The following is a 23,709-nucleotide window of genomic DNA, read 5'->3' as shown; positions in this document are numbered from 1 at the left end:
GGAGCAAAAATCAGACTGATTGATAACAAGTCTATAATCACACCATAAAATAAACATGCCGGTTTCAAACAAAGAATTCTCCTGGCTGTTAATCGCTTAAATATTAAATACCCAGCACTCATTAACAATTTGAATAAAACAAAATTATAGACACTAGTAGAACACAGTTTTTGTTTAATAGCAGGGCACTTAATTTTCAGGTCATAAAACAACTTTGATCACTGCAAACTCCAAAGACATTAACTAATTCTGAGGACAGCCTCTTATGCCAAATGCACAGATCTAAATTCAGTATGAACTTCAGGATCTTAAAATATGAACAAAACATAGTTTGTGGGAAGTAACATAAAAAATAAACACAATTAAGATTTAAATGTGCCACTCCTTTTTAAAATGAAGAACATGGAACTAGACAGTACCACCCACATTTCTCCTGTCTCAGCCATCACTTCATCCAATTATCCCACAAACTTCATTTTAGAATAACTCCTTTCTTTGGAAGGTACCTTTCTGATTGTCCTAAAAATTTAGGAACTTAAGCTGGAACTAGTCCCCAGTTTACTTGCAGCAAATTTAATCTACCCTTCCCTCAGGCAGTAGCACACAAGTGTGGTCTTGATTAAAATAAACTAATATGTCACAGCTTCCAGTATTTTCAGTAAATAGTTCATTCAGGTCTAAAATCTTGTTTCTGCTTGCTGGAGTTAAAAGTTCAACTCAATGACTGCAACAGATGTCTACCCACATCCTTAAAAAGACAACTGACTTGCCGGGTGCTGTCAGGGAAGTCTATAGATGCCTGACGCAACATTGGAACTTTAAATATGCAAGAGCCCGCATTCCCTATCCCAGGCAAATGACTTCTACAGGGATTTCACAACAGAAGCCATTTGTAAAAGTAAAGATGAGGAAAACTGACAGTTAATAGAGCTGCTCCAAGAGCATCTTGTGGACAAAATACCTCGAATATTGTTTCTTATACCTCCAATTTTTTTCCTAAGTATTTTGTCTTTCCCAATGATTTTAAAAACAGAGAAAATAAAGCAATTCATTGAACACAGGGAAAAAATGCTAAAGCTTGTAGCCACTGTCAAAGACTATGCCCTTGGCTTACATAATTTACAACTTCTATGATGTTTTTGACTGTGACCACAATTTTCACATCTACACAAATACATACATACACATATATACAAGCTTAAATATAGTCTCATACGCCCAGACTTGTGTAAACACAATGTTGCCTCTTTTACATCATTTTACTAAGTAGCACAAGCATAGTTACATCATTTAATATATCCAAATGTAACAGATTTTACATGCAGTAACTGCAGCCAGCCATGAAAAGGCTTAGCTTGCACTGCACAAAAGTACACTTGTTCCTGGTGAAGATGGATGGTTACATCTTACAGTTCAACTTCTTTGATTTTATGACCAGGATTTCTCTACCCTTCCCAGAGGCAACCTTAAAAAGTTGTTCTCCCAGTTCCCAAAAGACACACTCATCAAGTTCTTTATTCATACTTTACTTACCAATGCTGCTCAGAGAACTGCTGCTTTCAGAGTCAGAAGGCATTATGGACAGCACACTGTAAGTAGACCCTAGAATCAGGAAAATAAAAATAGAATTATTTTTTCTCCCCCTTTTCCTCTCTCCAATCAAAGCTATGATTCATTTCCTTGACATTGTAGATGCCAAATAAATTAACTAAAATTACTAAAATTATTCCAATTACTAAATTAGGAAGAACACACATCACTGAGACATAACAATCTAATAGGCAAAGTATAACTTGCAAATGAACACTTCACTGCGCACTTTTTGTGGTGGAAAACCATTTTGGATAACATGGTAAAAATGAGTTCAGCAAAATATTAAGTACACTTATTTCAGACAGACTGAAAACACAGAGTTTCAAGTCTACTATAAAAGATTAGGAGTGATACTTGTGACAACAGTGGCAATTTGTTTTGGTTTCTCATGCCTTTACATGTACCAACTGCTAATTCATTGTGTAACTAATTTGTATTCTTCTCAAACTTCATTCAGACTTAAAAATTTCGTTTAATTTGTAAATAAAATTTGCTTACATCCATTTGCAATTTTCAATATCTGGTCTTAAAAGCAAGGACCCACAAAGCAGCAAGTTTTCTCATGTATTAATAGATCAACAGACAGTTTTAGCTATTTCAGAAGTATGCCAGATTTTATTTACCAGAAGAACTAGAAGGACAGGTCCTACTTCAAAACATTAACTAAACAGCTCCACCATCCCTCACAGACAGGATAAACACACCATGGTAGAAAGACAGGCAATGATTATGTACAACAGCCATTAAATCTAGGCTATTTTCAGCACTTGCCAGGATGTAAGAGCTGTGCTCACAACAGCCAAGCCCTAAGGCCATTTCAATACTTTGAGGAGCTTGCTTTCCTAAAGTCCCTCCTTCTTATATTCCAATATTTCTCTCTTCTAGTTTCTTTGAAATTAAGAAATAAAAGCTGAGAAACAGCAGGAATAACTACATGGAATAGACTGAAGGAAAAATAGGCTAGAAAATAAGAAAGAAATTAATTCTTGTTCATCTCCTCTACTTCTTACTAGAGTAAAACATGACATCTGTAACTACAATGGTGTTAGATGAATGAAAGTCAAGATGTGGTAAAATAATTCTACTAACACAAGTAATAACAGAAAAATCAATTTTAAAAAGAAAAAAATGAAAATAAGCAAGAAGAATTGCATCTTGAAGTAGACTGTTTAACCTGACATCTCTATGAAAAATTATTTTAAATATATTGGTTACTATAATTCTATTCAATGGTAGGGGATACAATTTGCTTTGTTCAAATTTTTAAACAAAATACACCACTGACACACTGTCAGCATTCAGAAAAAATCTGCTGCGCATTTTTGCTTCTATTTCAGACACTTTCAAACAATAATTTAAGCTGTATTCCTATTTAATCAAAGCTTATTAAAAGTTCAATGATTTCTACATTAGTTATACTTAAACTCCTTGCATATTCTAAACTCATATGACTTGCAGTATTTCTTGCAGTCAGCACCTAGACTGACTAGAATCACAAGTTGAAAAAAAAAATCAATATATTAAACAGAGTAGGACATCTTTATGACAGACCCCATGTACTGAGATTGTATCAAAACTGCTTGGGACTCAGGCACAACAAAATCTTGTGCCAGGAAGTGATACTTAATGATGCTCAGGAATTGAAGGCAAAATTGCCCAGGTCCTCTAAAAGATTACACAGGAGTTCCACAGCTAAAGAAAATTGTAGCAATTGTTAGCTGCTTTTGCTTTTAAGAGTGAAGAAATAAAAGACTCAAAAATCTCATCATGTTAACTGATCTTCGTTTTATTTATCTTCAAGACACTGATCCCCTCTGTCTTCTTGTCCTGCATTACAAGCCAGAGACAGGACTTCAGAGGAGTTAAATTCTGCTCTCTGGAATAGACAGAAAGGTTTTGTGAAGCGGAGAAATACGACTCTCCAAAGCCATGTTCTTTAAGCATTAGCTCATATTTGTAGGCACAAGATCCAGTATGCATGGCATGCTGTCAAGAAAACCTACAATTGTGAAGAGGGGAGGAATCATCTGACCCGTTCATAATTCCTCACTTACAATAACAACAACAACAATCTAGTCACATTGTCTGGTTTTGTTTTGTTTTTAAATTACACAGGGTACAAGTTCATTATCTGTAACAAGTGCCACCTTTGTCATCAGAAGCAGTATTAGTAAGCATCAGAAACAACAACCAGGTCCCTACACAGCTGTCACAATATTAAAATTCATCTTAAGATACTGCACTGACACACATCCTTGTATTAAATCCAGGCTAAAGTGGCATTATGCTTGGTATACTTTGCTTGATCAAACTAGCAATACATCATTGGTACCTGCAAATGCTTCAAGAAAGATTTCCCCACTTATTAGGATGCCTCCTCACATAAATGAAACGAAAACACTCAAAATCATGCCAGCGACAATTTAGATACAGGTTTAAAAAAACCAAAAGAAAAAGGCACAGGTCAGTTTCTACAACCACAGGCACTAGAACACCCTGCTCACTTGTAAGCTGCACGACCACAGTATTCTGATTAACTTGTTGAAAACTCACTTACCCCCCCAAATAATTTTCCACTTTATTTCCTATTCTTAATGTTTTCTGACTGTCTATCTTGTCAAATTGCACCAAAAGAAAATAAGATCTGAACACTAAACCCAGTAAGAAGTCATAAATACTGTCTTAGATCAAGGTTGAAAGTGCTTCACACCTAGTTCACAAGCCTTTCACCACACTTTTCCAAATAGTTCACTTTAATATGTTTCTGCTAATATTCACTTAGCATACTGAAATCCCCCAGTGGTAAAACTTGCTACATTTGATTTCAATTCACTCATTTATAATAATTGCTGACATGTCCCTGAAGTTTAAAATTACACTTTGCAATGACATGATTCTGAGAAACACAGTAGAACCTATACCTACTTAAAAATAGAAATAAGAAAAAACTGCAAACCCAACAACTACATGAAAATGAAAACTCCAAAAAGGACAAGCAAACCAAAAACCAAACATATCTTCTATGGATGCACATTCATACAGCAAGGGAAAACACATGACTATCCTGTCTTACCATGGCAGACTTGCTTTCTTTTACTTATCCAGACATAAGCTTTGGATCAGTTCCTGGATGTACTAAACAGCTTTGGCAGAGCACAGGGATTTAGAAACTGCTACACTATATACTTGAGAACCTTAAGAATCTAATTTCCTTCTATTTTCAACAACTAGAGCAAGTCAAATTTCTTTAAGTTATTACTGTCTTTATTAATCAGATTACAGGAAGGCCACTTAAGAATTTGCAAATTCAGGAAAGCAACTTGTTGCTTAAGTGTGGAAGCCACTTCCAGGGACAACAAAGAACTATGTTCCAGTTTGCCTTCATCTTTCACACAACAGCCACACAGAGTGATATGTATTTTCCTTGCTAAGAAAGACAATGATGGTAGAATCAGGAAAAAAAAAAAAAAAGTAGAAAGAAAAAGAAAGCCAGAGAAGAGTTACACATCATGAGAAGACAGCAGTTGTCTAAACCAGCAATATCTGCATCAGCAGAACCAAATCAAGACTGGTGGAATTAAACTAGTAATACAAAATGAAAACAGAGCATTTCTCTTTTCTGTCTTTCAATCTTCTGAATTGTGAAACACCATGTAACACTGGACATCACCTGTTTTTAAAGGAGAAACTAAGAAAAGCCAAGCTTCCAAATACCTCCAAATAATGTTTCCAAAACAAGCTTGCACTTGGCACCTTCTTTAAAAAAGTAGTACAAAGGATCAAGTATGATATCTTCTGGGATATTACTGAATGACTTGGGTGAAAAAATACAGTGTTCAGATAAAGAGAATTAAGCTGTCAACTGCCAGTACTACACAGAAACTTCTCCTCCTCCTCCACACAAATACGCAGGCTCTGCTCATAGCTCTAAAGCATGGTGTATCCAAGGGGACTGGAATGGCCACAGAAGGGACAGGGATTCACCTATGCAAAATTCATTGCACATATGCTTTCAATGCTCTAATTATTCCCTCCACCCCTTATCTTAGAACTCAACTCAAAGAAGGCTATTTCAACTTCCAAGCTTCGTTATATGAACTAAACTGTGTTGCAATACTTCCTCTCTCAGATAAACACCCTCAGCACAGGGCCAAAGAGACAAGTATACTGAACCTGCTTCAGTGTGTGAAGAACAAGGGGGGTTATTCAAGAAGCATGAGGTGTTTTATCCCACATGATGGGGAGTGCTCAGATGTTGGCTGCACAGCTCTTGGTAGGTCATGCATCTTTAGGGATGGCATTTAGATCTGCAGTATGGTTGGCTCCTAAATTAGGCACAATTTCTAACTAGGAATACTTAACTTATTGTAGGACTGAGACTGGAAGGAGCCTTTGCCTGTACAAATTTCTTTTGCTACTTCTCTGTGTTTAAGGATAATGTTAAACAACCCTCCATGCTCCTCAGCTACAAATTTCCATTGTTAATTGAATCCTGCTCCTCCTCCCACCTCCCTCTGCAGTGCAGGGACTGCCAGCTGATTCCATTTATTGTCAGCAAATGATTTTTCTGACGGAAATCCAATGCACTGGATGAGAGGGCAAAACAACAAACATTGCTTTATCCACATCTCCATGCACCAAACCAAACCGACATTGGCAGGACTCCTACGTGCTGGGGGGAGCAGTTGTTTGATTAGAACTGGAAATGACCCAGAATTCAATGTTCCCTTTGCCTTTACAAAAACAAAACTGCCCAAGGAGCTCAAGACCACATGGATGTGCCTTGCTCTGTGTCTGAAGCTATTCTTCCCACGGCAGCCTCTGCAGCCAGGTTTGTCACAAACCACAAGACATGGTCACTGCTTGCAAGCTGTGTGAAATTCAGACACTAAATTCTGATCTCATACAAAACCTTCAATTGAGTGTTTGCTTCCACCTGTGTCACACTTATTTCAGATGTTTCACAGTCATTTACCCTGAAGGATATGAGCAACTCCAATAACAAAGGTACAAACTTAGTGGTAAAGGTCAAATAAAAGTAGATTGCATCTCACCAAAAGTTTGCTATTTCTTCCCTGTCTGCTTTCAAGCATGGCTTTGTTATTTATTCTGTATATCTATTTTTAGTACACCATGAAAACTAAATGAACATGAAATGGCTTTTTAAATAATTAAGTAGCTAAAACACCACATTTTTTTATTTCCCAAATAGCTCAGTCTGGAACACTTTTACAGGTGAGGGTCAAAAAGTTTATTTTCCTTTTCAATAGAAAAAATTTTTTATAACAAGGTATTAATTAAATATTAAGGTATTAACATTAAGAGAGCTGTTTGGGAAAATATAGATGCTTTACTGTTTAAGTCAATCTGGAATTCTAAGTGATTATAAATACACTCTTGTTAAGGACAGAGCACTTCACAAATGAAAAAGGACTGAGGCTCCTTTCTCTGAAACAGTTAGTAAAAATGAACCTAAAGTAAGATTTAAGTGATAATCATAATTTACTATGACAATTTATGTTAAGGCCTAGATTAAAAAAAAAATGCCAGAAGCCAGAGACATCCATAAAGATGCCCTGAGTTAGTTCCCAGCTGTCAGTCAGTACAGCATCAGATCTTCAGCTATAAAGAACAATGCTGGACAAATATCTGTAAAACTCCTATTTTCTTAGCAACATCTAAACATGAGAAATATTTACTTTCATAGGCTTATGCACAAAAGGCAGAAAAAAGAGCAACTGATTATGAATTCTTCAACCTCAGTATTTAGTACAGATGGGAAAAATTTGCATTTAAAATCAAGTTTTAGTAAAAATGCAGTGCAGGTAGGTGAAGCAAATTATCTTATACTTCAGCTCATGAGGATTGCACATGAGCTGATTATCATCAATGCAGCAGTGCTATCTTCTGTTCTAAAACATGATATGTTGACTATCTTCTCAAACAACTACAGATTTTTTATGAATTATTTTAATTTTTATTTTTAACACAGATGCTTTAATTCCCATTAACATATTCTCCCAAGGAATCCATACAACTTCACTGGTAAAAAAGCAAAGGTATCATTTTTTTCTTCCTTCTAGCTATCAGGAACATTTCAGTTGTTTGCTGGATTATGTATGATAAGCCTAAGATAAAAATTAAAGAAAAAATTATAAAACATAAAAAAGGCTTTTTTTACCCTCTCCTGATACTATCTATCTTTTCTAAACTCACCTGAGTACAATATAATCTTATAAAGCTATCTATTTTCTCTGAAAATCCTGATTTCTATAACCCTAGCACAGTGACATGGATCAAAATTCTTTTTCTAACAAGAACCAGAACAAAGTAGTTGAAATGTTCTTCTCAGAAAGCAGCCCACAACTATTGAAGAACCAAAGCAGCAACTGACTGAAGTTACTCACATAATACCTCCTCACATGAGCCTGATGTTTCTAGTTTGGAATCCTCATTTTGCTGCAAGTTACAAACCAGTTCACATCCACTGCTCTTAGGACTACAAGAGATGTACCAACACAACCAGTCAAATCTGGACTATGTGGGAGTCACTACTAAATGTGCCTCCTTTGAAATTAAGAGTCGTGTTGGGAAATTTGACTTTTCCAACTCATGCGTCTCTCAAAAGAGTGGTTCATGTTACTTGTGTGAGATCTGGCATAATGCTCAAAAAGCTTCCTTGCAACCTTGAAAGGAGATACATACTCCCCAACTAAGCCTGAAAAAAATCAACTCTCTATAGCTCTTCATAGCATGCTTCAATATTCAACCCTCACTCAGAAAAAAGCAAGGGGAAAAAAAATGTCCCATGATGGTTCCATTAAGCTATGTTACAGAAGTGTTTTAAACCCAACTTTGTTGTGTTCTTACAATGGAAAAAACTACACACACTTTCATACAGAAGAGCACTTACATCCAATCTTCTTCTGTCTCTGTTTACAGCAGTTGTTACTTAAAATGCTAAGAGAAGATATATCTAAGCTAAACAATTTAATTTAAATCTTCTTGTTGCCTTGGCAAGTTAATTTTATTCCTCAACACTCAACTTCATTTAAGATAGCAAAAGTGAGGAAGAACAAAACCCACAGCTTTTTCCCCTCCTAATGCTGTAGATCAGGAAATCCTACTGCCAGTAGTAATTCCATATTAAATACGCATATATTTATTCTGTAGGCACAGAGTAGAAGACTCCGCTCAGTAAAAGAGACATCAGTCCTTGTCATCTCCAGACTTCAGGCCTAAGTGCCTTTCAGGACATCTGCAACTACAGGAAGGTCATCAGAACTGTGTGAATGCTACTTAGACACACCAAGTACCACAGACAAAGGAAATGTAAAATCCATGGCCAAGTGACCAAGACCCTTCTCTAAACACAGACAGACTGGAGCAATCATTCTGTGTGCATCTATACAGAAATCTATCAGTTTTCAAAAAGCTAATAGCTTAACCAGACAACTCTTGCAAGTTCCAAGCACTGCTATGACCTCAGAAGAAGGAGCAGAGAAAGTAACAATATCAATTAAGAATATATTTGATCCACAGACTGTATTATTCCAAAGACAAACACACATTTAAAAAAGAAACTGCACCTATGCTCTCATTCAAACAACACCCCAAGGTATGTCCTTAATTGCTCTGCTGTACTAAGTGATTATTACAGGAGTCTACTACCTATGAACTATTCACAGAAATAGTTTGTGGCAGAAATCCCCAGGCACGAACTTCATGGCTCTTCTGGTTACAGCTGCACCACCCACAAGAACTTCCCATCCCTCACCAGAGGTAACCTTCGACTGTGACAGGGCAGTAACAGCCGATAACCTCATCCAGCAGCACAGCACTGCCAGGTTGTGTGTGAGCAGATCTCTCCCTGACGCACACAGGGAAAACACAGAAAAATAGTGCTTAAACTTCCTAAAGGCAAAAGTAACACATGAAACTAAATAGAACAAAAAGCCATCTTCCCCCAAGTACCAGAGTGCTCATGCATACAAATGCTCACTCTACCTAGGAGCTGAGCTGAGACTGCTGGGAAAAAAAGGAACTCATCTGGAAGCAATTACAGCTCAAACTGCTGATTTTTGCCTCTTCTCTGGAGGACACGAGTGCTGCTACTTTTCCTTCTCTCTCAGTCACGGCAGGACAAGGAGGAGACAATGTTTTCAGCCTCTGCTGTGGTTTGATACAGCGGGGAGGCAGCCACACTGCTTTTCAACATTGAAGGAGTTTCCTTGCTTAGACATAGATGTTCCTAGTGGCTTCTCAACGACAAGACCCTGTTTGGAAACTAAATCCATTTGAGTGCCTAGAGAGGGTTTTTCCTATATAGCAAGGGTATCAACATACTAAATTGGCCTTTTAGCTTTTCTGTAGTTATTTTGGGAGAAATGTAACAGCTGCAAGTGTAGCAAGTCACCTAGTGCCTAATGACTTACTTAGGACCTTTTAAATCAACAGGTCTGGGTTACCAAGCAATGAGTTACTGTGTGTGTACAAGCAATAGGTGGGAACTTGAGGCCCTAGTGAGAGGTAGGCAGATCTTACTAAGGGGAGGATTTCTAGAACCCAAATTTTCACTGTAAGAGCAACTGTAAGGGCACAGGGGGAAAGGGGTGGCAATACCTGCAATAGAGGCAGCCAAATCCTATTGGTTCTATCCATTCTGGAAAAAGTTCTAAGCTTAAAGCACTGACAGTGTACTGATAAAAGCCTGAAATCACACTCTGACAGGAAGCAGTAGCATTAGCATTACTGCTTGACAAGACACACTAAGCTATATGGAGTGCAGCTGACTTCCTTGGAGTCTGTGGAAGAGACACAGGCTAAAAATTCAGCAAAGGCACTTGATGTCCAGCATGCTACTCCAAATGCAAATATAATGCCCTAGTCCACTAAGACAGAGACAGGAGAGAAGAAGAAAGGAAACAAGACTACAACACAGAAAAAGTAGAACATGGCATAGTGGACAGCAGAAGTCAGAGCTGTTGAGGGGAAGAAGAGCGGCCTCTCACCCAAGAAAGGTGACTAAGACAATAAACAAGTCAAGGCTTGTTGTGACTGCGAAGTCACCTGCCTATCAGAAAGGTCTGGTTTCTCCTTAACCATCTCTCATCTTCATTTTGGAGTACAGGAGCAAACAAGGATGCTGCTTCCCCATCAGCACTACTTGTCAGGCATGGAGTGGGGACAGTTTTAACATTCAGGTTCACTTACTGATGGCAGCACAAACATGCCCTCAATAAACACGCCAGGTGGCTGGGCACAGCAAACTGCAACACTTTGCAACATCTTCATTTAACCAAATAAACACCCATATTTCATTGATTCTACATCAGCAACAGAAGAGGCAGTAAATATTGTGTCTCCAAAGGTAGCCTTAAACAGGCTTTGCTGTGCAGGCTTCACGGCTGGCTTTGACACCTCTTCTCTTCAGAATACTGGCTTTCATTAGATCTTTTAACTTGAACAGGTTCTGCAGATATTGGGAATTTTCCTAAAGGAGATGGCATCAATAAAACTAGCTGCCATCAGCATCAAGTGTTCCACTGTGCTTCCCATTTCAACAACAGCTATGAGAATAGTGATGCTTAGGGTGTGCAGAGGACAGAAAAAGCCATGAGAAAGGCAGTGGGTTTAAGGAAAAAAAGGTAAACGTTCATTGCATCCATTGTTTTCCTGACATACAGTTTCCAGCATGAAAACACTGACATACAGGTAAACACTAACTAAACTATAAACAAAACCAAATCCTATAAACTAAGAAAAGGCTTCCCCTAAAAAACCCCTCCTAAAGCCTGAAGTGGGGTGAATTACAGTGCTACTGCACCCACAACCACCAAATATTTGAAAGACGTTACAATGAAGAACAAATTCAACTACTCTAACATGAGAAACTGCTTAGGAAATGACAAAGAACACCGGTTGAGAAGGATCACCATTTATCACAGGATTAAAATCTTCAGTTGTGAACTACAGCCATCTTTGTTACAGCAACTCTTCTCTACAAGATATTTTCACCACTTTTTTTCTTTATTCTCTCATAGTACTGCTGCTGTTACAGAAATACTCTTATTATACACTGCTATTAGATAAGTCAAAAATATTCAAGACATATAAATTACAAACAAGTGGGTTACATTCAATCACAATTTCACAATTTTCCAAATCTACCTTATGTTGCTGCATGATTTTACTGTTAAGAATACAAAGTAGTAAAAAAAAAAAAAAAAAAAAAGCAGCAATGTGAAAAGAGAAGTATGTAAAAGCAAACAGACGACTGGAGCTCAGCTCAAGAGTTGCATCTTTCCTAGGAGTACTATAAACCACAAATTCCTCACGGGAATGTTCAGCCCTACATCTTCTCTCTGCTTGGATAATATCTTCCAAAAATTGACATTTTGAGTACATTAGAAGATATGTCAAAAACAACTGTGAATATTAGTTTGGATCCATTAGAAAGCAGTTCACATTTCAAAATCCACACTGCAACAAATCCCAAAAGGGTTTTAATTTGTACAAAAGCATCTAACTATCTCTTTTCTTTCACAAATAACATCACAGGAAAACTTCAAAGAAAATTTAAATTCTTCAAATTTAAGAAGAGGATTGAGAGCAGTAGCTCTTTAAATCATTGCTTTCCCTTCCTTGCTACCCTTTACCCTGATGGGAAAATAAATCCTGCAACTTTTTACTTAAGGGCTAAATTTGCTTTTTAATTAAAGATGCTTGTGCTGATTCTGTTTTATTTAAAATGCAGAGATCCTCCAAAAATACTTAATAAATCAGTACTTTAAAAAAAATGAACATAATTAAGATAATTGAAATAAGTGAGGGGAAAGAAATCCAAGCCACTGGAGAGATCCTGAAAGTAAAAAAAAAAACCAATCAAACAAAAAAAGCCAACACCCAACAACTTGTTTCCAGCCCGAGGAAACATTTACGACTTTGCAGACTTTCACAAAGGCTCAGACATTTTTGATCAAGAGCAAAATCAGATTACCTACATGCTACTATCTTCAGTACAAGGACAATGGGATGAACCAGAAAGATTAAATCCCATAAACAGTCTTATTTTTTGGCATGTTCTCTGTATGTATCCAGTTACATATCCCAGTAGGTGAGAGTTTGAGGTTGGTCATATTTGTCTTTCAGCTTCATAAAGCATGCTTTTCTCCATTCTCTAGACAGATTATCAGAGGGAAGAGTCTCAATGCAAAAATATACATTGTTTGAGAAAACAAATAAATAAAACCCAACAAGCTCTCTTCACCCACCCAAACAGAGCCCCCGTCTCAGTCCCCTGCACTATTAACAAGCATCAGAGTCCTGGCTGTTACCTTCAAGTAGGCTAATAGAAAAAAAAAAAAACATACATAAAACCAAGGAGCTGATCAATATTTGCAACTATTCAAGACACACTATGCAGAAACACCCTCCCAGGAATACAAGGAGCTTTACAATTTAAAACTGAGGTCAGTTTGTATATAAGATCATCTAGAACCTGTTCATTCGACATTAAGAAGTTTGCCCATCAAAAAGCACAATTTTGAGTGCTCTTTGGTGACACCATCAGACAGCAATTATCACACATAAAGAGAAGACAAGTTTTGAGAAACTAAACCCTGAATATCTGAGCTACCATAGCCCTTTGAAGAGATGAGTAACACTCCTTTACTAAAAATCTGGATCAGGGAAGTATGTTGTTTTGAACAAGTCAGAACAAGCCCTGCCTGGCTACAGAACTTACCTCCCTCCTGCTACTTTTAGGCTGAACCCCTGTAATCATCCCTAGAAGTGCAAATACTACCCACAATTATTAATCACTTGACATTTAGGCACAGCAGACCAGCATCATCTGGTTTTCAAGGCAGGATGATTCGAGTCACAACTTAAGTGTTTTTAAAATGTCACCTCCCCAGTTCCTCAGCTAGAGGAAAAAAGGACAAGTATTTGCACAGATTAAATGATCATTCACTGATTCATGCCTGCATGGCAAGTAGTGCTCCCTGGGCAGAACTCATCAGAAGCAAAGTGTTGGCAGACTGGGAATTGGGATGCTTTGTCACACACAGAAACACAACTGCACATTTATCACCTACACAAAGTAAGAGCAGATACAAATAAAAGCAATATCCAGCAAATAAATAGCAGTGATAGTGGACAGCTAAAGAGAACATAAGACAAAAAATTATTCAAAGAAATTGTGGAGATGAACATTCAAACTGAAAGACTATACACAAAATAACCATTATGTTTTACTGGCACATCTAGTGAAGCACTAGAATTTGCTGTTTTCAAAAGTAGAGTGGATCTTCCAAAGCATTCCCCTTCTACTGGATGGGGAAAAAAACCGCAAACAAACAAAAAACAACTAAGAGCACTAGTAGAAACAGGATAAAGAAATTCACACTGCACCAGAAAAGTTATTCTTGGTCTATTAGGGCAGTGGAAAGCAACAACCACACAAGATGCTCCCCCTAGTAGTAGAAGTCAGAGCCCAAAGGAACATGCTGACCCCTGTACTAAACAGACCTCTCCTAGCTCTTCATCCTCATCTTTCACAGCTTTCTGAGCACTTGATCTTCTTACTGAAGCCAACCTCTATAATATTCCTACTTTTAATTTTTTGTTTGTCTTAGCATGAAAAAGGTAAAAAGTTTCATTATTGTGGGGAAAGGAAGCTCTTATGATTTGTATGTTTGGAGAAGAGAATGAAAAGCTGTATTCTCAAAGCAAACAGACCTACTAACATATGATAATCTTACAAAACACCCATCACCTCATCAATATCCCTGTTTCATATCCAGAAATTTAATATTCTATTTTCAAAACCAGAAATCATGCCTATATCTTCTACTTTTCAAGAAATGAGGTAAGGAAAATACTTGCATACTTTTTGTTTGGTTTTGGGTTTTTTTAATATAGATTACTGTATCTGGAGGATATATGTTCATTAAGCAGGAAAAAACTGAATTGGCAACAAGAGGTAGCACAAAGACAGGTGGATTGCACATTTAATTCAATTTACCAAGGTGGGCTTTCTGTGTTATGAGTTAAACAAACAGATGTCACTTAGAACAAATGACAACAATTTTCTGTGCAAGCCTTGGCTCAGAACAATAAGGTGGCTTGATTAATTTCTTTAAAACTAAATTTAAAAATAATTAAGAATGTCACTGTTGATACACAGAAGCAAGATTATGTTTAGCCTTACCTTCCAAAAACTATGAACTGTTAAAAAAAATTCTAACCTCTATACTGGAGGTCAAGATCAACAGTATCTTATGCTTAGTGCTGTAGCCTACATTTTTAAGAGCGTGAAAATGGATGTAGTGATGGCTGAAAGCATTATTACTGGTTTTAAAATTTCAGATTAAAATTCATTAAAACACACTAAGTCCATAGACTATACATGTATTGTTTTTCCCACAAACAATGAACATAAAGAAGAAAGATAACAGATGGGATTTCAGCAGCTAGAAGTTTTAGCCAGCAATATTCAACAAGAACAGAAATTAACCTTAACAACTGTTAAAGGACTGCCTTTTTTTTTCCCCAAAATTGATAGGAAGCAGAAAGCTTTCTGAGAAACAGAAGCACTCATAGTAGCTCAGTCTGTTCTCTAGTGACGATCCATAAACCACTGCACTTTAGTGAGTGGCACAGGCATAGAGAAAGAGGATAAAAAAGAATGGGAAATAGGGTATTCACAATACTACATGCTGATTAACTGCAGGAATAGGTCTGGCCAAAATGTTGTGGTGTGAAAGGAAATGTTCACTTATCAAGGAGTAATATCAATGTTAACACGTTCTTTAGCGTTTTTGCTTCCCATGCCAAACTTCCAGGGCACTTGACACCTCCTGTGTTCCTGCGAATAGAAGGTCTAAGCACAGATGGCATGAAGTGAAAAAAATGCAAAGAACAAGGGCAGGAGGGATAAGTAGGGAAGTTTTCTCGACTGCACTCTGAACTTCGTTGTTGCACACAAGCTCTTCTGCCACTGTGATCTCATTGTGACAGCTCAGCCTGAAACACAGCTCCCAACCTCATCTACCTACAACAAGAAGCAGATACAGTACAAGAAAATTCCAGCAACCAAATCATAGTTCATGTAAGACATGATAAATCTTTAAACAGTTGACACTTTTTTCATATAGTTTGGTATTAAGCTAAATTATGTTAACACCTAGATAATAAAACACCAATTTGAAAACCAAAAATTAATGTTAGAACATGGACTTTTTTCTACTAAAAAACTTCCAGCAAACTCAAAGCAAAAGAATATCCTGGATAGAACTGCCTACAGTTGCAATGTAGCATGCATATTTTCTCTGTGAGTCTAGTCAAGCAACATTAAAGTTCTAACAGTGTGTTTTAAGAGGAATAAGATTCATGACCCAGAAGCCCTAAACAACCAATCACAACGTTTTTTTTAAGAAGTCCTGCTCCTTCTTTCCTGTGTTTAGTTGTGAACAGCAGAATATCTGTCAGCATGGCTTGTATACACAAAGAAAACTAGAATGATACAACCCACTCTTATTACCAAGACAGAAGCTCCAGTATGGCAGTATTGTTAAAAAGGCAGGCCAATAAAATTCTGCTTACTGTCTGAATAGAAATACAAAAGAGGAATGTTGCAAAAACTTTCTGAGAGGGATGCTGAAGAGTGTTTTTATATTGCTGGACAAAGGGACAAAATTGAGAACCTGGAGAAATATGATCTACAGCTGGAGCCAATGCTCATTTGTCTCAATATTCCTGTTTCTGCTCATATAACAAATGCTCTAATGTGAAACACAGCAAAAGAAAATTTTACTTCCCACATAAATTGTAGGTCTCACATAAATTAATTTCTATGTCAGCGAAGCAAACAATAAAGGCACATCATCTCTATCCTTGCATTTCCCTGCAGACTGAAAAAGCTGCTGACCTCAAATCTTAGTCTTCACACCAAGGTGAAAGAGATTCCCATTCTGTTTACTTTTCAACACAACAGACAGACGATATCTTTATAACTTGCAGGAGACATAGCCTCCTCAGAAGCTGAGCCTCGGCACAGCACCAGCAGAAGACAACACTGCATCATCCAATGCTTATTTTCATCCTTAGTGATATTTTTTGTGGTGCGCAAGGAGAAGCTAATATGCAGGATGAAATGCTACTCATGTTTCCAAAACCTTGAACCTTGTTACTTTATTGCAATTTGCTCATTTTGAAATCTGTTCTCACTACTGAAATACTACAGTAATTATTGCATCAGTTAAAGAACTGAGAACAGGTAATATTTCAGTTTCATACATCCACTAAAAGCATAACGTCCTTTGTCAGAATGTCTTGCAGTGATGTACATTACAGAAGTGTCTAGGAACCTGTGTGTGTACATATAGGTACAAAAAACTCTGTAAACCATTTCAACATCAACTACACATCTCACTCTTCTAACTAAATGCATTTTCTTAAAAATAAGTTCAACTATGAATGACAGCTTCATAAAAAAAACAACAGCTCTGAACTGCAGCCCCACTTATGCCTTCAGTATACCAGGTCTTCCACAAGAGCCTGGAAAGCTTCAGAATTGATTACTTCAGCCACGTCCCATTTGACACAAACTGTGCAGAACCAACATTGTGCCAATAAACTTCTACAGCAAAAGCTATGGCACTCCATCTAAAATACAGGCTGTAGAATGTCCAAAACACAGCAACTTCCACCTGATTCTGCAGCTGCAAACTGAAGACTTTCTTACATACACTGCCAACACACGCTCTCCCATGGGATTTCCAGGAAAAGTTCCACAAGATTTTAAGACAATGAATAAAAGAATGGAGGGTGTGGGAATGATGATACAGAAATGAAAACACCATGTCTGAGTGACCACCCAAAACCTCCATTCACATACAAGTCACTTGCAGAAAACCCTGATGGCAAAGCCAGATTTGCAATGCTTTCATTTTCCAGCCTCACCTGCTGTAAGACTACATCCTCTATACATGATTATAAATGGAGGAAGGTATAAATTGATACATCACACTTGCACACTCATGACTTCAACATGACACTTACAAGGACCCTTCCATCAAATTCTATATGACACATGCAGACCAATGACATGGTTGAAATTTTTTTGACATGCCAAAATTTAGCCACTGGCAACCTGCTACCAGAAATCACTTAATTTGTCTCTAGAAAAGCTGATTGCCTGGGAACCCACATAAGACCTGAAAAGTTATCCAATTGTTCCAGGTTCTATACAAAGCTAAGAAGGTAATGTGGTTCAAAGAGAAATTACTTCACAGCATATATAGGGCTATAGAACAGACACCCTAGGTTGGGATGGACACAACAAAGACACACACTTGTCTTGGAAGGAAAAAAATAATTCTCTTCCCTCACACTTTGCTTTTAATCAGTCTCTCCACAAACACAGGAAGCCCAGTTTGTGGAGACTTCAGCTGAAGAGCTTCCCATACTGCTGAACACCGAAAGAAGGAAGTAGCTTTTGACACTACCACAATCAAACCACTAAAAAACTCTGATTTTGGCCACAGAATGTTTCACTTCTTCATGCTGCACAATTCTTAGCATGAGCCTTATAAAGTAAAAGCTGTATTGAATATTCAACTCTGATTTCCCAGTCAAAATGTTTTTCCTTCTTTAAAGGAATTTTGGCAATATATTTCCATTAGTTTCTGCTTGTAAACAGCATTTTGCTGTATTTTACAGCCAATTTACTCAAAAGAATGGCTGAAATAAATGTATTCACCATTCATCTAACCACAGATCAATGCTATGAAAACTCAAATCCTTCAAAAAAGGAGAAGAACATAAAGGAATTAAGAAAAAAGAAATATTACTCCAAGTTTTTCACAACTTTTAACCATTTCCTTTCCAAAACCAAGCAGAAAGCCAGAGGAACACTAACAAAGAGCCCATAAAGATACTCAGCTTTCCCATACCTTTCAATGAAGCTTTACAGTAATGCATTTCTGCTTCTGCTCTCTTCCAACTCATCTTCCTTCTCAACTCCAAAGATTACAGGTTGATTGTACAGACAGTATCTCATATATGCTGCTCCCAAATCCTCCCAACCCGGCTAAGCTTTGTCATTATCACGTTGTTATTGCCTTCCTCATCAAGTCCGTGTTCCACAAACAGGTCTCTGATTAAAGACAGACAAGTTTGCTTAATAACCATAGTCATTATCACCTGGTTTCAGGTGCTGCCTGCATAACACTTCATTTTCCTTATTTCTACTGTGTTATAGCTATAATTGTATTTGTTGCCCTCTTCAGCATTGCTTTTGGGATGAATGAGATCAGCAAGCAAGTTCATAACATGAAATAAGCCTAAAGCTTAAGTTAATGCAAGCTGGAAAACAAAAAGTTGGAATAAGAAACTATGAAAAAGAGCACACAGGAAGGCATTATTACAAACAACCATATTACTTTTGCCAAGCACTGTATATGCACCAATATTTATTCTGTGACTATGATCAAACAATTGAGCTCAGTCCCTGTGATTTAAAAATGTAAGTTAATGCTGTAGTGTAGGGGGGCCTAAAGAAATTGTAGTTCTGTATGCTCAACAACCAAGAATTACTGGAAACTGCTAATCAAGCTGCAGAATGAATTTATATTAAAGTGGCAAGAAGCTGTAAAATCAGCGCTAACAATCCTAAGAGCAGTATCTGAATAAATGATACACAAATTCATGTCTTGCATGCCAACCAGTTTAGATACAGGTTCAAAATACTTCATGCACATCCTGGCATGGCAATATTCTTTTAAAGCAACACATCTCTGTAACCACCCAGATTTCTGATTTTCCAAATACTTGGAATCATGAGACAGCGTGCATATATCAACACTTTTCTGTTTAAAATTTTATTCTTGATAACAGAACATTTATCAACACAGGTCTGGAGAAGACATTCCAGCATTAGTTTTAACTATAAATGAGTAGAAGCCTTTGTCCAAGAGTGGCTGAAAAGAAGAAGTAGGAAAAAAAAAAAAAAAAAAAAAAAAAAAAACCCAAAAACAAAACACAAAAAACAAACACTAAACCTTCCAAAGAAACAAATAACAAAAACCTCACCCCACTAACTAACGGAAGAAACCCAAACCTAGTAAGCTTTTACAGGAAACTCCACTGGTATCAACTAAAGCATAAGCAGATTTCCTGCAATAACACGAACTGAGAAGTCTGCTAACTCACGCAGAAACCACTGCCATATTTCAGGCACTACAAGCCGCGCACAGAGCACGGAGCAGACACCTTCCCGGCCAGAACCAACCAGACCAGTCCGCAAACACTGCCCGGACTTTGTGCGGTGGCGGCAGGGCACCGCGGAGCGCGGCCCAGCGCGGCGCAGGCAGCGGCGGTCCCCGCGCAGCGCCACAGCCCGGGCACAACAAAGGGCTCTTGTTCCACGGCTGCGGCAGGCGGCAGCTGAACCAGTTGGCCCAGTACCCTACCGAGGTCTGTGGGACATCAAAGGCTGGCTGTGACCTAAGCAGACAATTAGGATGTGTGGGTGTAGAGTTACAGAGTTCCAAGAGGTCACTCACGGATGAATTTTAGCGCTGCAGTACAACCCCTTTATAAAGCAGTATTACTGGCTTTGCGCAACCAGCCTTCGGGCTGACCCCAGATCTAGGCAAGTGACTGCAACGCCGCTTTATTTTTTTTCTGTATAAAGTTTACTGCAAAATTAAAGTGCAAATCCTGAGATGAGCTAAGTAACTTAAACATATGTGTGGCAATTTTAGTTTGCAAAGACACTGTGCTACCCTCTCTAAAAGAGCCATGTAACCATGTTAGCCAAGACACTGACAAGGGAAGGAGGGAACAGCTGCAGAGTAATTAGCAGGGACAACAATCACACCCTATTGCCAGACACTAAGGCACAGCAATAAGGTACAACACGTCAGCACAAACTAAGGCTTGTCAGTTCTGTACATATGGTACAAACATAAACTCAAGAGATACTTCCTTACACAGATACTCAGCTGTGCTTTGTCCTCTGTTGAGGACACCACCAGCATTAACAGCATCTATCCCACCACACTGCACTGCCCTTCTCACCATCTCAATCCCAAGGACTATTTCTCCTCTCAGTTCTGCGGCTCCCCAAGACACAACTCTCCTCATTTAACTACCAGTTCCAAATGTGCATGCCAAACTAATAAAGACAGACCTGAAGTAAGAAATGTGGGGCGAAGATCACAACATCTCTATACCATGCCAGTCATTTTATCATGAAACATCATATAAAGATGAAAAATTCCCAGATGATGCAGTAATAAAAATATCAGAACAGTTTTTTTCCTTCTTCACTCTTAGTATGGCTCCAGCAGTCCAGCTAAAAAAGATCACCTGCTAATCAGAGATGGGTTTGAGCCAGGTACTCTGAACAGTTACACAGCCTTGTGGCAGACCTTCATGCAAGCCCGTACTTGGAGATTCACAGTGACAACAAGCGATATACAAATCTGTATATTTTTGTATTTCCAAAACACATTATGTCTGGGGTAAAAAGCTACTTCATTTTCCCAATTTTTAAAGGACCTTTAAAGTTATTATCCCATGATTCAGGTGCTTAACAAAAGCTTTAAATAAAAACACTGAAATCCTGAGCTTTGAAAAAATATCTTCATGCTTTTGCTTCAGTCCAGCATCTCCTTTCCTATTTAAGATGATATCCAACAGCAGCAAGGAATCACCAAGTGAAGGCATTTAACTTCCAAATGCTGCCAAACTGGAACGCAACTGACACTATGAGAAAGCAAATTTTGTTTGCAAATTATCATATCAGGAACTCAGGCACTGGTTTAACAACATTAGGGTGATACTTAATCATCTTAACTCATGCAAGCAGCAATATCTGAATGCAACCCAAGAGACGAAGCGTTCTCTTGCTAAAGAGGAGCATATGCTTATGCACCTCGTTAAACTGAACTGAATTTTTCAAGTGATGCTGTTTAAGGAAGGTCTTCAGGACTTCCTCCTTTTTTTTCCTGCCCCCTCTTTTTTTTTTTCTTTTTAAGACCTAAGAGGTTAGCTTATAGAAACTCACTTCAGCTGGAGAAAAATCTCTAGGGACCAAACCACTGTTTTTACAAGCTGAAAAAAAAAGAAGCAAACAAAACACCCAAAAATATCCAACACCAAAGTTACATTGTAGTACTTGACATGAAATTAATCAAAATGAAGCATAAGTTTGTATTTTCTTTCTTTTTCTCTTCTTACACAACGCATTGAAACAGACAGGATTTTCTCTGTTTTCACCAAGCTGCATCCTGAGAGCTCTCAGAATGTTGTAATTGTTAATCCCAGCACATTTAATTAAATACTTCCAAACCACAACTTTTAGGACAAGATCTATTTCAGTCAGGACACCATCAGAACATAAGAGTTAAATGTAACAACATTACCAAGGATAGCTCAATCTCTGTATGATAGTTCAAGAACTGAACCATATATTTCTGAAAAACATTCCATTTTACAGAATAAAAATTTGAATAATTACACTAATTAGAATATTATACACCCAAGTCAAAGGGATTTATTATGTTCGTGTCAGAGCTGTGTTCAAGAGCAGTAAATCTCAAAACATAGAACAGCACTATTTTTCATAGCATTCAATAACCTTTGAAATGTTACTGTGATCACAAAAGTAATTTCTACTGCTTTTTCCTTTAATTAAAAAGCCAAAGAGCAATAAGCAAGATGACAGAAGCCAAGAGTAAGATGAAGAGAGAAATAAACCAGATGGCACAGGAATATATTTATATATACTTAAGTTATTCACAAATTATTAAAAAAGAAATATCAAAATCTTTTCATTTGCCCTACAATCAGTGTTTTTTTCTAAAAGAGTTTTCAGATATTTTTATGCAAAGAGGATTGTGAATTCTAATTAAGATATAGCTTTAAGCCAGGATCCTCCATCATACAATTAACCTTAAATCCAGCCTCTAGCCAAGCAGGGTACAGATGGAGATAGACAGATGTAATTACAAAGTCCATCAGCAGTAAGCCACTGGGAGAGGGTGAAGGCTTTCCTGTATTTCCACTTCGTATTTGGTAAGCTATTTTTATCAAAATATGCCAGGGAGACACAGCTACTGTGATACACTCACAGCACTTTTATATTAGCTTGGGCTTGCATCGTATACTTTAAGGCACTAATTTTGAAAGACATTACAGCTGCACTCTCATTTCTGCAGGCTGCATGTCTCACAAAGCACTGGAGTAGGTGCTGCATTCCCAGCTTCATTTATATCCTTCAGGATCAGCTCCCTTCTCTGCTTCAAACCTCTCCAATTGTAAAACTATTTTACCACCATTCTGAACCTGAAAAGTGAGATTAATTGTAGAAAAAACATCATTTTGAACCTAAATTCTAAAAGAAAACAAAAAAAAAAAATTTGAAGTTACACCTTGGCACATAATTTATGTTTTTGTAATACATGTTCTGCTCTGCCATGATGTTTGCATGCACATCTTGGTTTCCTCCAGATGATGGAAACCTCTCCACAAGTCTTCAACTCATTAATGTCACTAAACCCATGCATTGATGGAAATTCACAACTGTTATCAAGTCTGAGATAAGAGTCAGCAATATCATCATCCATCTTACAATCATCTAAGAGTCAACTTTTACATGAATTCTGTAATCCTACATGTAAACATGGTATAGCAACTAGAACTCAACTATCATTCTACAGTTTCTTATAGCAAGAGTATTGAAGAGAAATATCCAATAGCAAGGCACAAGACACGTAGTTTGGCATTTTCCACTAACCACAAACCTACAAACAGTTTCTGCTTAGTGTCTGAAAACAGTACTAATACTGCACATTTTAAATGTTACTAAGTTCCCGTTTAAGATGTGCAAGTAGCATTTAAGCATAGCAAAAAAAAAAACTTTATCTTCACATAATCCAGAGAATTCACATCCACCAAAATGCATGAACCATTTGCTTATCTGAAAGCAGCAGCAAAGATTAAATTTGCACTAACCATTTTACCACAGTTATCCTATCCAAGCTGGGGAAATCAGCTACCCCTCCCATGCACTGGAAAGGGCTTTCTTTAGGAGTTTTACACAGG

At 37.6% G+C, this 23,709-nt stretch overlaps 1 protein-coding gene across 3 annotated transcripts in view; it reads right to left on the bottom strand.

The window, feature by feature from the left end:
• The window catches only part of DLG5 (discs large MAGUK scaffold protein 5), a 95,519-nt gene that overhangs the window by 60,194 nt on the left and 11,616 nt on the right, over positions 1-23,709 (bottom strand). For all 3 annotated transcript variants that reach the window (XM_084210861.1, XM_084210863.1, XM_084210862.1), the window contains exon 2: positions 1,534-1,602. In XM_084210861.1, the coding sequence (XP_084066987.1) occupies positions 1,534-1,602 (69 nt within the window). The remainder of the gene's footprint in view (positions 1-1,533; positions 1,603-23,709) is intronic.

This window comes from Fringilla coelebs (assembly GCF_963513975.1).
Source record: "Fringilla coelebs genome assembly, chromosome: 8".
NCBI lineage: Eukaryota > Metazoa > Chordata > Aves > Passeriformes > Fringillidae > Fringilla > Fringilla coelebs.
The sequence above is the reverse complement of the archived record's forward strand: the minus strand, read 5'-3'. Positions and strand labels throughout refer to the sequence as shown.